The sequence below is a fragment of the Bombina bombina genome, chromosome 2, assembly GCF_027579735.1.
Source record: "Bombina bombina isolate aBomBom1 chromosome 2, aBomBom1.pri, whole genome shotgun sequence".
Taxonomy (NCBI): Eukaryota; Metazoa; Chordata; class Amphibia; order Anura; family Bombinatoridae; genus Bombina; species Bombina bombina.
This window is the reverse complement of record NC_069500.1, coordinates 357,076,249-357,094,436: the sequence shown is the minus strand read 5'-3', so window position 1 is coordinate 357,094,436 and position 18,188 is coordinate 357,076,249. Positions and strand designations below refer to the sequence as shown.

The window sequence follows — 18,188 nt, the reverse complement described above, 5'->3', positions numbered from 1 at the left end:
ACCGGAACCACAAGTCGTCCGGTAGACGCTCAGGCAGTATACAGGAAGGTCCCCCAAAAGGTAGTCATGATGCCCTTTGTCCCACCAGAAGGAGTCCAAGAGAGGATTGGATAGGAAGGGAATCGGGGTCCTTAGCTGTTCCAAAAACACACCTTGTCCCACCAGGGGGAGTCCAATAATAGAGGCTGGCTCTTAAAATATGACCTAATAGATCATATATAGGATAGCTAGTCAGATAGCCAATACAAGCACTAAAGCAAATATGGCAGTGCTAGGTTCTCCAAAAATAGTACAGTGTAGCAGCGAATAGATAAATAAAAGTTTTTAATTAAAACAAGTTTTTAAAAAGAGGTTTAAAAAGCAATGCGTTTCTCCGTGTCGCTACACTGTACTATTTTTGGAGAACCTAGCACTGCCATATTTGCTTTAGTGCTTGTATTGGCTATCTGACTAGCTATCCTATATATGATCTATTAGGTCATATTTTAAGAGCCACCCTCTATTATTGGACTCCCCCTGGTGGGACAAGGTGTGTTTTTGGAACAGCTAAGGACCCCGATTCCCTTCCTATCCAATCCTCTCTTGGACTCCCCCTGGTGGGACAAAGGGCATCGTGACTACCTTTTGGGGGACCTTCCTGTATACTGCCTGAGCGTCTATCGGACGACTTGTGGTTCCGGTCTGCTTATATTGCACAACTGTGCAGTACACCACGTGAGTAGCTATTTGGCTATCTATATTATTGTGGATCTTGATCGCTTGACCTGCACTATGTGGCGCCCTCTATGTTTTGTTTCCTGCTTTATAAATAAAAGTGCGTATTAGTGTTAGACAATATTTATATATATATATATATATATATTTTAACATAATATGGTACGTTATTAAATGGACATAGTCAAAAATAAAATGTGTATGAGGACAATTCATTCTTGAACAGAAGCGTTTTTATAAAATACTTATAATAGCAAATATGCACCCACCTACAATCACTGCATCTGCTCAGAAAGCTTGAGGTTGTGTGGATGAGACAAACTGAGTGATTGCTGCTCTCTGAGCAGGTGCGATGTTTGAATGTGGGTGTAGAGGACATGTGCAGCATATGAACTATCCCCTGAAATAATCATTTCAAGCATTAAACATGTTTTAAATTGTGAAATGATTCAGAATACTTACAGCTGTCACAAGATACTGAGAATCAGGAGAGAAATGTATGTGAGTTATAGATACACTGGCGTACTTGAAAGGTTCAGCAATTTCATCTGCCAGGGTAATGGTGTCTAAGATTTGGATGCTACCGTCAGTAAAACCAGCTGCCAACAAGAAGCCTGGGAATCAAAAGACAATGTTGTCAAGCGCTTTATCAAAGACATTCAGTATGAAATGTACATTGATTAACTTCAAATGATGTTTGAAATTCTTTACATTTCTCAGCTAAGCTGTATGTATTACTTTAAAATATCAAATACAAAAGCAGCAGCTCTCGTTCCTGGAATGAAAGCTGTATAGTGAATTTGAGCCGTCACTAAAACATGGATCAGTGTTGCCTTTTTGATTTCCAATTTTACACTGAAAAAAACAATATAGAAAGTCATAATAGAACATACTTATTTGGCACTGTGTAACAGACTGTCACTAAGGTCACAAACCAACATAACGGGCCAGATTACAAGTGGAGCTAACAGTTACGCACAAGCGAAAAGGGGTTTATTGTGGGTGTTTGCGTGCTTCGGGTTTAGCGCTCGTATTACAAAAAGTAAACGCGATCACTTGTGCGCAGTTGAAGTTTATGATCACCTGGATAGCGGATCCTCAGAACTCTGGTTAACTGTTTCGCCAAACAAAATAGTGTCACAAAACACATCAAAAATTACAGTTACACTCATGATAACACATCTAATAAAAATATTAAAAAAACATTGCACAGAAAAGTTATAAGATATGAGCTTTCAGGTGTTGATGTATGTATATATACACAGGTGGCCCTCGTTTTACAACAGTTCAATTTACACCGTTTCAGAATAACAACCTTTTTTCCAGTCATGTGACTGCTATTGAAAAGCATTGAGAAGCAGTGCATTTATTAAAATAGCCAGTAGGTGGAGCTGTCCGCTTGTGTTGCAGCAAAGCCAAGCAAGCTGAAATTAATCAGTTTAACCAGACTTGAGCTATCGAGCAGATTTCAAAAGGAACAAGATCTTCCTGTCTATTCTATAAATCAGTCCAGATTAGAATGCATAGAAAGAACTGTTTGCAGAAAAATGCAAGTGAAGTCTGTGTTGTGTGATTATTTTATTAGATTTATAATGCTGTTTAGCAAATGTTTTTGTTCATTTAAACTTAGTTTAATTAGATATTCTGTGTTGTGTGATTTTTTTATTAGGTTTATAATGCTGTTTAGCATTTAAAGTCTTCATTTTAAAGCTTAAAAATAATGTATTAGGTGTTACTTATGACAATTTTGAGAGGGGCCTGGAACATATCTCTCTCACTTCCCATTGACTTACATTATAAACTGGGTTTCAATTTACAACGGTTTCGATTTACAACCATTCCTTCTGGAACCTAACCCCGGCGTAAACTGAGGGCTACCTTGTGTATATATATATATATATATATATATATATATACATATATGTATTTATGTATTTATATGTGTACATATGTATTTATGTATTTATATGTGTATATATGTATTTATTTTTTTATATGTGTACATATGTATTTATATGTGTATATATGTATTTATGTATTTATATGTGTACATATGTATTTATGTATTTATATGTGTACATATGTATTTATGTATTTATATGTGTATATATGTATTTACAGACATATATACACATATAAGCACATAAATACATATGTACACACATATAGACATATATTTGTGCATTGGAGCCCTTTGCAGTTAAGTAGATGAAAACATGTAAAATCATCATGTTTATGTAATGTTAATTTTTGTGTTATACTGTGTACTGTAAATATTTCACATTCCAATATTCTTCACATAGCAGAATATGTTCTAAGTATTTTTAAATAGATATTCCTATATATATCTGTATATATTTATATCTATATATAATTATATATATATATATATATATATATATATATATATATATATATATATATATATATATTTATATATATATATGTATATATATGTATAAATATATATTTGAGCAAAAAAATATATGTATAAATATGTATTTATGAATAAATAGAACATAATCTGCTATGTGAAGAACATTGGGATGTGAAAAATTATATTTTTATGTCGGGTTAGAGCACTTTGGAATATGAGATTGAGTTTGAGCATGAGTAGATTACATTGGTACCATTTTACATTTGTGTACTGAGGGGTGTGATCAACCTGCGCTGGGAAAGTTACCAATAAACCACTGGGTAAATGGAGTATCCTCAAACTCCACAGAAAGGAACACAATCATACAATAGTAATAAAGATATTACTATAATAACCCCTGGCGCTAACGTGTAGCTTGAATTGGTAGTGCAAAGGTTCTAATTATAGTATACTATAAACAATAAATTACCTTAGTGCGATGGAAATGATAATTCCTTACAAATATGTAAAAAACTGGGGTGGTTGATTATAAATGATAAACCCAAAATTAGGGATGTGCTTAAGGATGAACCAGAGTAGTGGTGCAAGCAAAAAATGAACAAATTTTATTACAGTCTTAATCGTGCACAAAAATACTTTTAAAACCAAATTTAAATAACACTCTGATCAGGCGTTTGACAATGTAGTATCAATAAAATCCCTAAAAAGTCAAAATAAAAATTGCATAAATAAAATAACAGTTAAAACAACAATGAGACAATCACTATCACAAATGATTAATTCGAGATAGAGAACAAAGATCCCATTGGAAACCAAGGAAGATCCACGTCAGCTGGAAGTTAGTGATGTTTAACCGGAGCTGTAACGAGATTTGAGATCCAAATGAACAGACAGGAAGAGAGCCAAATTTAAGGTGTTCACTTATTACTTACACCGAAAATGCTCTATGAAGTCCCAGCTGTCTCTCTATAGCGGTCCTGGATTAGGTCACTGCTGGATGGATCACCGAAAGGAAGGAAACCTCTTGTCTTTTACGATCCGTATCAGCACTCGCCTCTGCAGGCAAGAGAGATGGGATTAGACTGAGTGCTGATACGGCGCGAGTGCTGATACGGATCGTAAAAGACAAGAGGTTTCCTTCCTTTCGGTGATCCATCCAGCAGTGACCTAATCCAGGACCGCTATAGAGAGACAGCTGGGACTTCATAGAGCATTTTCGGTGTAAGTAATAAGTGAACACCTTAAATTTGGCTCTCTTCCTGTCTGTTCATTTGGATCTCAAATCTCGTTACAGCTCCGGTTAAACATCACTAACTTCCAGCTGACGTGGATCTTCCTTGGTTTCCAATGGGATCTTTGTTCTCTATCTCGAATTAATCATTTGTGATAGTGATTGTCTCATTGTTGTTTTAACTGTTATTTTATTTATGCAATTTTTATTTTGACTTTTTAGGGATTTTATTGATACTACATTGTCAAACGCCTGATCAGAGTGTTATTTAAATTTGGTTTTAAAAGTATTTTTGTGCACGATTAAGACTGTAATAAAATTTGTTCATTTTTTGCTTGCACCACTACTCTGGATCATCCTTAAGCACATCCCTAATTTTGGGTTTATCATTTATAATCAACCACCCCAGTTTTTTACATATTTGTAAGGAATTATCATTTCCATCGCACTAAGGTAATTTATTGTTTATAGTATACAGTAATTAGAACCTTTGCACTACCAATTCAAGCTACACGTTAGCGCCAGGGGTTATTATAGTAATATCTTTATTACTATTGTATGATTGTGTACCATTTTAACATTTGCAAGAGAATAGCAAGAGAAAACAAAATTTATGCTTACCTGATAAATTTATTTCTCTTGTGGTGTATCCAGTCCACGGGTTCATCCATTACTTGTGGGATATTCTCCTTCCCAACAGGAAGCTGCAAAAGGACACCCACAGCAGAGCTGTCTATATAGCTCCTCCCCTAACTGCCACCCCCAGCCATTCGACCGAAGACAAGCAAGAAAAAAAGGAGAAACTATAGGGTGCAGTGGTGACTGTAGTTTAAAAATAAAAAACACCTGCCTTAAAATGACAGGGCGGCATAAATTTTGTTTTCTCTTGTAAAGGTGTATCCAGTCCACGGGTTCATCCATTACTTGTGGGATACCAATACCAAAGCTTTAGGACACGGATGAAGGGAGGGACAAGGCAGGAAACTTAAACGGAAGGCACCACTGCCTGTAAGACCTTTCTCCCAAAAATAGCCTACGAAGAAGCAAAAGTATCAAATTTATAGAATTTAGAAAAGGTATGAAGCGAAGACCAAGTCGCCGCCTTACAAATCTGTTCAACAGAGGCCTCATGTTTAAAAGCCCATGTGGAAGCTACTGCTCTAGTAGAATGAGCTGTAATTCTTTCAGGAGGCTGCTGGCCAGCAGTCTCATAAGCTAAGCGAATTATGCTTCTTAGCCAAAAGGAAAGAGAAGTTGCTGAAGCCTTTTGGCCTCTCCTCTGTCCAGAGTAGACAACAAACAAAGCAGATGTTTGACGAAACTCTTTCATAGCTTGTAAATAAAACTTTAAAGCATGAACCACATCAAGATTGTGTAATAGATGTTCCTTCTTTGAAAAAGGATTAAGACATAGGGAAGGAACAACAATCTCCTGATTGAAATTCTTATTACTTACCACCTTAGGCAGAAACCCAGGTTTGGTACGTAACACTACCTTATCTGCATGGAAAATCAGATAAGGGGAATCACACTGTAAAGCAGATAACTCCGAAACTCTTCGAGCCGAGAAGATCGTTACTAAAAATAGAACTTTCCAAGATAAAAGCTTAATATCTATGGAATGCAAAGGTTCAAACGGAACCCCTCGAAGAACTTTAAGAACTAAATTTAAACTCCATGGCGGAGCAACAGGTTTAAACACAGGCTTGATTCAAACTAAAGCCTCACAAAACGCCTGAACGTCTGGAACCTCAGCCAGAAGTTTGTGCAAAAGAATAGACAGAGCAGAAATCTGTCCCTTTAAGGAACTAGCTGACAATCCCTTCTCCAATCCTTCTTGGAGAAAAGATAATATCCTAGGAATCCTGACCTTACTCCATGAGTAACCCTTGGATTCACACCAATGAAGATATTTACACCATATCTTATGATAGATTTTCCTGGTGACAGGCTTTCGAGCCTGAATTAAGGTATCAATGACTGATTCGGAAAAACCACGCTTTGATAGAATCAAGCGTTCAATCTCCAAGCAGTCAGACGTGGAGAAATTAGATTTGGATGTTTGAAGGGACCTTGAAGTAGAAGGTCCTGCCTTAGCGGCAGAGTCCATGGTGGAAAGGATGACATGTCCACCAGATCTGCATACCAAGTCCTGGGTGGCCACGCAGGGGCTATCAAGATCACTGAAGCTCTCTCCTGCTTGATCTTGGCAATCAGATGAGGGAGCAGAGGAAACAGTGGAAACACATAAGCCAGGCTGAAGGACCAGGGTGCTGCTAGAGCATCTATCAGCGCTGCCTTGGGATCCCTGGACCTGGACCCGTAACAAGGAAGCTTGGCGTTCTGACGAGACGCCATGAGATCCAGTTCTGGTTTGCCCCAAAGTTGGATCAACTGGGCAAATACCTCCGGATGGAGCTCCCACTCCCCCGGATGAAAAGTCTGCCGACTTAGAAAATCCGCCTCCCAGTTCTCTACTCCTGGGATATGGATAGCTGAAAGATGGCAAGAGTGAACCTCTGCCCATATAATAATCTTTGAAACCTCCAAAATTGCCAGGGGGCTCCTTGTTCCCCCCCTGATGGTTGATATAGGCTACAGTCATGATGTTGTCCGACTGAAATCTGATGAACCTGACCGCAGCTAGCTGAGGCCAAGCCTGAAGAGCATTGAATATCGCTCTTAGTTCCAGAATGTTTATCGGAAGGAGGGCCTCCTCCTGAGTCCACGAACCCTGAGCCTTCAGGGAGTTCCAGACTGCACCCCAGCCCAGAAGGCTGGCATCTGTCGTTACTATAGTCCATTCTGGCCTGCGGAAACTCATTCCCTTGGACAGATGGACCCGAGATAGCCACCAGAGAAGAGAATCCCTGGTCTCTTGATCCAGATTTAGTAGAGGGGACAAATCTGTGTAATCCCCATTCCACTGATTGAGCATGCAAAGTTGCAGTGGTCTGAGATGTAGGCGGGCAAACGGAACTATGTCCATTGCCGCTACCATTAATCCAATTACCTCCATACACTGAGCCACTGACGGACGAGAAATGGAATAAAGAGCACGGCAGGAAGTTAGAAGTTTTGACAACCTGACCTCTGTCAGATAAATCTTCATTTCTACTGAATCTATCAGAGTTCCTAGGAAGGAAACTCTTGTGAGAAGTGAGAGAGAACTCTTTCCTTCGTTCACCTTCCACCCGTGAGATCTTAGGAATGCCAGAACAATGTCCGTATGGGACATGGTGATATGAAAAGTTGACGCCTGTATCAGGATCTCGTCTAGGTAAGGGGCTACTGCTATACCCTGCGGTCTTAGAACCGCCAGAAGGGACGCTAGAACCTTCGTAAAGATTCTTGGTGCCGTGGCTAACCCGAAGGTAAGAGCCACAAACTGGTAATGCCTGTCTAGGAAGGCGAACCTGAGAAACTGATGATGATCCCTGTGTATCGGAATATGTAGATAAGCATCCTTTAAATCCACGGTAGTCATATATTGATCCTCCTGGATCATAGGTAGGATGGTTCGAATAGTCTCCATCTTGAAGGATGGGACCCTGAGAAATTTGTTTAGGATTTGAGATCCAAGATTGGTCTGAAAGTTCCCTCTTTCTTGGGAACTATAAACAGGTTTGAATAGAAGCCCTGCCCCTGTTCCTCCTTCAGAACTGGGTGGATCACTCCCATAACTAGTAGGTCTTGAACGCAATGTAAGAATGCCTCTCTCTTTATCTGGTTTGCAGATAATTGTGAGAGATGAAATCTCCCCTTTGGAGATGAAGCTTTGAAATCCAGAAGACATCCCTGGGAAACAATCTCCAGAGCCCTGGGAGCCTGGGCGAAGAGAGAAAGTCTGCCCCCCACTAGATCCGGTCCCGGATCGGGGGGCTACTCCTTCATGCTGTCTTAGAGGCAGCAGCAGGCTTTTTGGCCTGTTTCCCCTTGTTCCAAGCCTGGTTAGGTCTCCAGACTGGCTTGGACTGGGCAAAATTTCCCTCTTGTTTTGTAGAAGAGGAAGATGAAGCTGCGCCACTCTTGAAGTTTCGAAAGGAACGAAAATTAGTCTGTTTGGTCCTTAACTTGTTGGACCTATCCTGGGGAAGGGCGTGGCCTTTTCCTCCAGTAATATCAGAAATGATCTCCTTCAGTCCAGGCCCAAATAGGGTCTGCCCTTTGAAGGGGATCTTGAGAAGTTTAGACTTTGAAGTGACATCAGCTGACCAGGATTTAAGCCATAGCGCCCTACGTGCCTGAATGGCAAAACCTGAATTTTTAGCCGTTAGCTTGGTTAAATGAAAAACGGCGTCAGAAATAAATGAATTGGCTAACTTAAGAGCTTTAAGCCTGTCAAGGATATCATCCAACGGGGTCTCTACCTGTAAAGCCTGCTCCAGAGACTCGAACCAGAAAGCCGCTGCAGCAGTGACTGGGGCAATGCATGCAAGAGGCTGGAGAATAAAACCTTGTTGTATAAAGATTTTCTTAAGGAAACCCTCTAATTTCTTATCCATAGGATCTAGGAAAGCACAACTGTCCTCGACAGGAATAGTTGTACGCTTAGCTAGGGTAAAGACTGCTCCCTCCACCTTAGGGACCGTCTGCCACAAGTCCCGTGTAGCGGCATCTATAGGAAACATCTTTTTAAAAGCAGGAGGGGGAGAGAACGGTACACCTGGTCTATCCCATTCCTTAGTAATAATTTCTGAAAACCTCTTAGGGATTGGAAAAACATCAGTGTAAACAGGCACTGCAAAGTATTTGTCCATTTTACACAATTTCTCTGGGACTACAATGGTGTCACAGTCATCCAGAGTCGCTAAAACCTCCCTGAGCAACACGCGGAGGTGTTCAAGCTTAAATTTAAATGCTGTCATTTCAGAGTCAGACTGAAGTAACGCCTTCCCTGAATCAGAGAAGTCACCCACAGATAGAAGCTCTCCTGCTTCAACTTCTGCACATTGTGAGGGTATATCAGACATAGCTACTAAAGCGTCAGAGAGCTCTGTATTTGTTCTAGCCCCAGAGCTGTCCCGCTTTCCTTGTAACCCTGGCAGTTTGGACAATACCTCTGTGAGGGTATGATTCATAACTGCCGCCATGTCTTGTAAAGTAAATGCATTGGACGCGCTAGATGTACTTGGCGTCCCTTGAGCGGGAGTTATAGGTTCTGACACGTGGGGAGAGCTAGATGGCATAACCTCCCTTTTGTCAGTCTCAGAAACCTCAGGTGATAAATCTTTAAAAGCCATAATATGGTCTTTATAACTTATAGAAAGGTCAGTGCATTTGGTACACATTCTAAGAGGGGGTTCCACAATGGCTTCTAAACATAATGAACAAGGAGTTTCCTCTATGTCAGATATGTTTAACAGACTAGTAATGAGACCAGCAAGCTTGGAAAACACTTCAATAAATGTGAAAAAGCAATTAAATAAAAAACGGTACTGTGCCTTTAAGAGAAAAAAACTACCACATAAACTGCAAAACAGTGAAAAAAAGTAGTAAACTCTACGAAATTTTTACAGTGTGTATAGGAGACTAAAGCAGCATTGCACCCACTTGCAAATGGATGATTAACCCCTCAGGCCCAAAAACAAATTAGAAAAACCATTAAACCTGTTAACAAACAGTCAAACACACTGCCACAGCTCTGCTGTGCCTCCTACCTGTCCTTAAAAACGATTTTTGCAGGAACAAAACCCTCTATAGAGGTCCTATAAGCCAGAGGACTCCTTCAGGGAAGCTGGATGTCTCAGACTGAAAACAAAAATAGGCCCCTCCCACCATGCACTCAAAGTCAGAGGGCCTTAAAAAAGTACTCCTAGGAGTAATCTAACAAGCCATGTGGAAACTAGGCCCCAAATAAAGATTTATCACCCTCAGAGAAAAAACGTTTTTATTTATAAATCATGCAAACGTTTTTACACTAAGTAATATAGGTATTAACATAAATATTATCCGTTTTTGCAAGCATGATCCCAGTTGTTGTTAAATCACTGTATCAGGCTTACCTTAAATATACCAGGCACTGTCAGCATTTTCTAGACCTTATCATCTCTCTAGAAAAAAATATACTAAACATACCTCAAAGCAGGCAATCTGCAGACCGTCCCCCCAACTGAAGTTTTCTTTCCATACTCTTCAGTTATGTGTGAGAACAGCAATGGACCTCAGTTACAAACCGCTAAGATCATCAAACCTCCAGGCAGAAGTCTTCTTCCAATTTCTGCCTGAGAGTAAAAACAGTACAACGCCGGTAACGTTTAAAAATAACAAACTTTTGATTGAAGGTAAAAACTACACTAAGTCACCACATCTCTCCTGATACTTCCTTTCTTGTCGAGAGCTGCAAGAGAATGACTGGGGGTGGCAGTAAGGGAAGGAGCTATATAGACAGCTCTGCTGTGGGTGTCCTCTTGCAGCTTCCTGTTGGGAAGGAGAATATCCCACAAGTAATGGATGAACCCGTGGACTGGATACACCTTTACAAGAGAAACATTAACAGGTTTAATCCTAAATTTAGGAAAACAGAATTTATGCTTACCTGATAAATTACTTTCTCCAACGGTGTGTCCGGTCCACGGCGTCATCCATAACTTGTGGGAATATTCTCTTCCCCAACAGGAAATGACAAAGAGCACAGCAAAAGCTGTCCATATAGTCCCTCCTAGGCTCCGCCCACCCCAGTCATTCGACCGACGGACAGGAGAAAAAACAGGAGAAACCATAAGGTGCCGTGGTGACTGTAGTTAAAGAAAGAAATTCATCAAACCTGATTAAAAAACCAGGGCGGGCCGTGGACCGGACACACCGTTGGAGAAAGTAATTTATCAGGTAAGCATAAATTCTGTTTTCTCCAACATTGGTGTGTCCGGTCCACAGCGTCATCCATAACTTGTGGGAACCAATACCAAAGCTTTAGGACACGGATGAAGGGAGGGAGCCAATCAGGTTACCTAAACAGAAGGCACCACGGCTTGCAAAACCTTTCTCCCAAAAATAGCCTCCGAAGAAGCAAAAGTATCAAATTTGTAGAATTTGGCAAAAGTGTGCAGGGAAGACCAAGTCGCTGCCTTACATATCTGATCAACAGAAGCCTCGTTCTTGAAGGCCCATGTGGAAGCCACAGCCCTAGTAGAGTGAGCTGTGATGCGTTCAGGAGGCTGCCGTCCGGCAGTCTCGTAAGCCAATCGGATGATGCTTTTCAGCCAAAAGGAAAGAGAGGTAGCAGTAGCTTTTTGACCTCTCCTCTTGCCAGAATAAACGACAAACAGAGAAGACGTTTGTCTGAAATCCTTTGTTGCTTCTAAATAGAACTTTAAAGCACGAACTACATCTAAATTGTGTAACAAACGTTCCTTCTTTGAAACTGGATTCGGACACAAAGAAGGCACAACTATTTCCTGGTTAATATTCTTGTTGGAAACAACCTTTGGAAGGAAACCAGGTTTAGTACGCAAAACAACCTTATCTGAATGGAACACCAGATAGGGCGGATTACACTGCAAAGCAGATAACTCAGAAACTCTTCTAGCAGAAGAAATAGCAACCAAAAACAGAACTTTCCAAGATAACATCTTGATATCTATGGAATGTAGAGGTTTAAACGGAACCCCTTGAAGAACTGAAAGAACTAAATTCAGACTCCAGGGAGGAGTCAAAGGTCTGTAAACAGGCTTGATCCTGACCAAAGCCTGAACAAAAGCTTGAACATCAGGCACAGCTGCCAGTCGTTTGTGTAACAAGACAGATAAAGCAGAAATCTGTCCCTTTAGAGAACTCGCTGATAATCCTTTATCCAAACCTTCTTGGAGAAAGGAAAGGATCTTAGGAATTTTGATCTTACTCCATGAGAATCCCTTGGATTCACACCAACAGATATATCTTTTCCATATTTTATGGTAAATTTTTCTAGTTACAGGTTTTCTGGCTTGTACCAGAGTATCTATTACAGAATCCGAAAACCCACGCTTAGATAAAATCAAGCGTTCAATTTCCAAGCCGTTAGCTGGAGGGAAACTAGATTTGGATGTTCGAATGGACCCTGTACTAGAAGATCCTGTCTCAAAGGTAGCTTACATGGTGGAGCCGATGACATATTCACCAGGTCTGCATACCAAGTCCTGCGTGGCCACGCAGGAGCTATCAAGATCACCGAGGCCCTCTCCTGCTTGATCCTGGCTACCAGCCTGGGAATGAGAGGAAACGGTGGAAACACATAAGCTAGGTTGAAGGTCCAAGGCGCTACTAATGCATCCACTAGAGTCGCCTTGGGATCCCTGGATCTGGACCCGTAGCAAGGAACCTTGAAGTTCTGACGAGACGCCATCAGATCCATGTCTGGAATGCCCCATAATTGAGTCAACTGGGCAAATATCTCCGGGTGGAGTTCCCACTCCCCCGGATGGAATGTCTGACGACTCAGATAATCCGCCTCCCAGTTTTCCACTCCTGGGATGTGGATCGCAGATAGGTGGCAGGAGTGATCCTCCACCCATTTTATGATTTTGGTCACTTCTCTCATCGCCAGGGAACTCCTTGTTCCCCCCTGATGGTTGATGTAAGCAACAGTCGTCATGTTGTCTGATTGGAATCTTATGAATCTGGCCTTTGCTAGTTGAGACCAAGCCCTGAGAGTATTGAATATCGCTCTCAGTTACAGAATGTTTATCGGGAGAAGAGACTCTTCCCGAGACCATAGCCCCTGAGCTTTCAGGGAGTCCCAGACCGCGCCCCAGCCCACTAGACTGGCGTCGGTCGTGACGATGACCCACTCTGGTCTGCGGAAGCTCATTCCCTGGGACAGGTGATCCTGGGTTAGCCACCAACGGAGTGAGTCTCTGGTCTTCTGATCTACTTGAATCACTGGAGACAAGTCTGTATAGTCCCCATTCCACTGTTTCAGCATGCCCAGTTGTAATGGTCTTAGATGAATTCGCGCAAAAGGAACTATGTCCATTGCTGCAACCATCAACCCTACTACTTCCATGCACTGAGCTATGTAAGGTCGTGGAACAGAGTGAAGAACTTGACAAGCGTTTAGAAGTTTCGACTTTCTGACATCTGTCAGGAAAATCTTCATTTCTAAATAATCTATTATTGTCCCCAAGAAAGGAACTCTTGTCGACGGAGACAGGGAACTTTTTTTCTATGTTCACTTTCCATCCGTGAGATCTGAGAAAGGCCAGAACGATGTCTGTGTGAGCCTTTGCCTTTGAAAGAGACGACGCTTGTATCAGAATGTCGTCCAAGTAAGGTGCCACTGCAATGCCCCTTGGTCTTAGAACCGCTAGAAGGGACCTGAGTACCTTTGTGAAAATCCTTGGAGCAGTGGCTAGCCCAAATGGGAGAGCCACAAACTGGTAATGTTTGTCCAGAAAGGCGAACCTTAGGAACTGATGATGATCTTTGTGGATAGGAATATGTAGATACGCATCCTTTAGATCCACGGTAGTCATAAATTGACCCTCCTGGATTGCAGGTAAAATCGTTCGAATGGTGTCCATTTTGAACGATGGCACTCTGAGAAATTTGTTTAGGAACTTTAAATCCAGAATTGGTCTGAAAGTTCCCTCTTTTTTGGGAACCACAAACAGATTTGAGTAAAACCCCATTCCTTGTTCCATGGTTGGAACTGGGTGTATCACTCACATTTTTAACAGGTCTTCTACACAATGTAAGAATGCCTGTCTCTTTATTTGGTTTGAGGATAAGTGAGACATGTGGAACCTTCCCCTTGGGGGTAGTTCCTTGAATTCCAGAAGATAACCCTGAGAAACTATTTCTAGTGCCCAGGGATCCTGAACATCTCTTGCCCAAGCCTGAGCGAAGAGAGAGAGTCTGCCCCCTACTAGATCCGGTCCCGGATCGGGGGCTACTCCTTCATGCTGTCTTGTTAGCAGCAGCAGGTTTCTTGGCCTGCTTACCCTTGTTCCAGCCTTGCATCGGTTTCCAAGCTGGTTTGGTTTGCGAAGCATTACCCTCTTGTCTAGAGGCTGCAGAGTTGGAGGCCGGTCCATTCCTGAAATTGCGAAAGGAACGAAAATTAGACTTATTCTTGGCCTTGAAAGGCCTATCTTGTGGGAGGGCGTGGCCCTTACCCCCAGTGATGTCTGAGATAATCTCTTTCAATTCTGGCCCAAAAAGAGTTTTACCCTTGAAAGGGATATTGAGCAATTTTGTCTTGGAAGATACATCCGCTGACCAAGACTTTAGCCAGAGCGCTCTGCGCACCACAATTGCAAACCCAGAATTTTTCGCCGCTAATCTAGCTAACTGCAAAGCGGCATCTAAAATAAAGGAATTAGCTAACTTAAGTGCGTGAACCCTGTCCATAACCTCCTCATACGGAGTCTCTCTACTGAGCGACTTTTCTAGTTCTTCGAACCAGAACCACGCTGCTGTAGTGACAGGAATAATGCACGAAATAGGTTGCAGGAGGTAACCTTGCTGTACAAAAATCTTTATAACCAAACCCTCCAATTTTTTATCCATATGATCTTTGAAAGCACAATTATCATCGATAGGAATAGTAGTGCGCTTGGCTAGTGTAGAAACTGCCCCCTCGACCTTAGGGACTGTCTGCCATAAGTCCTTTCTGGGGTCGACCATAGGAAATAATTTCTTAAATATAGGAGGGGGAACAAAAGGTATGCCGGGCTTCTCCCACTCCTTATTCACTATGTCCGCCACCCGCTTGGGTATAGGAAAGGCTTCGGGGTGCACCGGAACCTCTAGGAACTTGTCCATCTTGCACAATTTTTCTGGAATGACCAGGTTGTCACAATCATCCAGAGTAAATAGCACCTCCTTAAGCAGTGCGCGGAGATGCTCTAATTTAAATTTAAATGTCACAACATCAGGTTCTGCCTGTTGATAAATTCTACCTGAATCTGAAATTTCCCCATTTGACAAAACCTCCCTCACGGCCCCTTCAGATTGGTGTGAGGGTATGACAGAGCAATTATCATCAGCGCCCTCCTGCTCTACAGTCTTTAAAACAGAGCAATCGCGCTTTCTCTGATTTGCAGGCATTTTGGATAAAATATTTGCTATGGAGTTATCCATTACTGCCGTCAATTGTTGCATAGTAATAAGCATTGGCGCGCTAGAAGTACTAGGGGCCTCCTGCGTGGGCAAAACTGGTGTAGACACAGAAGGAGAAGATGTAGAACTATGTCTACTCCCTTCATCTGATAAATCATCTTGGGCAACTTTACTATCTGTGGCAGTACTGTCCTTACTTTGTTTGGACGCTATGGCACAATTATCACACAATTTTGAAGAGGGAGACACATTGGCTTCCATACATACAGAACATAGCTTATCTGAAGGCACAGACATGTTAAACAGGCTTAAACTTGTCAATAAAGTACAAAAACCGTTTTTAAACAAAACCGATACTGTCTCTTTAAATTTTAAACAGTGCACACTTTATTACTGAATATGTGAAAAACTATGAAGGAATTGTTCAAATTTAACCAAATTTTCACCACAGTGTCTTAAAGCATTCAAAGCATTGCACCCCAACCCTTAAAATGAAGAAACCGGAGCCGGTTAAAGTTTTAACCCCTCTACAGTCCCAGCTACAGCCTTTGCTGTGACTTTACCAAACCCAGGGGGTATACGATACCAAATGAAGCCTTCTAGGAACCTTTTCAAATACTTTCAGACCCACACACATGCAGCTGCATGTCCTGCTCTCAAAAGAAACTGCGCAGTAATGGCGCGAAAAACATAATTTATGCTTACCTGATAAATTTATTTCTCTTGTAGTGTGTTCAGTCCACGGGACATCCATTACTTATGGGATATATTCTCCTTCCCAACAGGAAGTTGCAAGAGGATCACCCAAGCAGAGCTGCTATATAGCTCCTCCCCTCACATGTCATATCCAGTCATTCGACCAAAACAAGACGAGAAAGGAGAAACTATAAGGTGCAGTGGTGACTGGAGTTATAATTTTAAAATTTAGAACCTGCCTTAAAAAGACAGGGCGGGCCGTGGACTGAACACACTACAAGAGAAATAAATTTATTAGGTAAGCATAAATTATGTTTTCTCTTGTTAAGTGTGTTCAGTCCACGGGTCATCCATTACTTATGGGATACCCATACCAAAGCTAAGTACACGGATGATGGGAGGGACAAGGCAGGAACATTAAACAGAAGGAACCACTGCCTGTAGAACCTTTCTCCCAAAACCAGCCTCCGAAGAAGCGAAAGTGTCAAATTTGTAAAATTTGGAAAAAGTGTGAAGTGAAGACCAAGTTGCAGCCTTGCAAATCTGTTCAACAGAGGCCTCATTCTTAAAGGCCCAGGTGGAAACCACAGCTCTAGTGGAATGAGCTGTAATTCTTTCAGGAGGCTGCTGTCCAGCAGTCTCATAGGCTAAACGTATTATGCTACGAAGCCAAAAAGAGAGAGAGGTAGCCGAAGCCTTTTGACCTCTCCTCTGTCCAGAGTAAACGACAAACAGAGAAGAAGTTTGTCTAAAATCTTTAGTTGCCTGTAAGTAGAACTTAAGAGCACGGACCACGTCTAGATTATGCAAAAGACGTTCCTTCTTTGAAGAAGGATTAGGACATAATGATGGAACAACAATCTCTTGATTGATATTCCTGTTAGAAACAACCTTAGGTAAAAACCCAGGTTTAGTACGCAGTACTACCTTGTCTGAATGAAAGATCAGATAAGGAGAATCACAATGTAAGGCAGATAACTCAGAGACTCTTCGAGCCGAGGAAATAGCCATCAAAAACAGAACTTTCCAAGATAAAAGCTTAATATCAATGGAATGAAGGGGTTCAAACGGAACACCCTGAAGAACTTTAAGAACCAAGTTTAAGCTCCACGGAGGAGCAACAGCTTTAAACACAGGCTTAATTCTAGCCAAAGCCTGACAAAAGGCCTGGACGTCTGGATTCTCTGCCAGACGTTTGTGTAAAAGAATAGACAGAGCTGAAATCTGTCCCTTTAGCGAACTAGCGGACAAACCCTTTTCTAAACCCTCTTGTAGAAAAGCCAATATCCTAGGAATCCTAACCTTACTCCATGAGTAACTCTTGGATTCGCACCAATATAAATATTTACGCCATATCTTATGGTAAATTTTTCTGGTCACAGGTTTCCGAGCCTGTATTAATGTATCAATAACCGAATCCGAAAACCCCCGCTTAGATAGAATCAAGCGTTCAATTTACAGGCAGTCAGCCTCAGAGAAATTAGGTTTGTATGGTTGAAAGGACCCTGAATTAGAAGGTCCTGCCTCAGAGGAAGAGACCATGGTGGACAGGACGACATGTCCACTAGGTCTGCATACCAGGTCCTGCGTGGCCACGCAGGCGCTATCAGAATTACCGATGCCCTCTCCTGTTTGATCCTGGCAATCAGTCGAGGTAGCAACGGAAATGGTGGAAACACATAAGCTATGTTGAAAACCCAAGGGGCTGCTAATGCATCTACCAGCACCGCACCCGGGTCCCTGGACCTGGATCCGTAACAGGGAAGCTTCGCGTTCTGGCGAGATGCCATGAGATCCAGATCCGGTTTGCCCCAATGACGAATCAGTTGAGCAAATACCTCCGGGTGAAGTTCCCACTCTCCCGGATGAAAAGTCTGGCGACTTAGGAAATCCGCCTCCCAGTTCTCCACGCCTGGGATGTAAATCGCTGACAGGAGGCAAGAGTGAGACTCTGCCCAGCGAATTATCTTCGAGACTTCCAACATCGCTAGGGAACTCCTGGTTCCCCCTTGATGATTGATGTAAGCCACAGTCGTGATATTGTCCGACTGAAATCTGATGAACCTCAGTCTTGCTAACTGAGGCCAAGCTAGAAGAGCATTGAATATTGCTCTTAATTCTAGAATGTTT

General features: G+C 41.9%; 1 protein-coding gene across 1 annotated transcript in view; it reads right to left on the bottom strand.

The window, feature by feature from the left end:
* CFAP251 (cilia and flagella associated protein 251) overlaps positions 1–18,188 on the bottom strand; it is a 175,866-nt gene that overhangs the window by 88,864 nt on the left and 68,814 nt on the right. Inside the window, exon 13 of the mRNA XM_053699764.1 lies at positions 1,177–1,328. Coding sequence (XP_053555739.1) covers positions 1,177–1,328 — 152 coding nt within the window. The remainder of the gene's footprint in view (positions 1–1,176; positions 1,329–18,188) is intronic.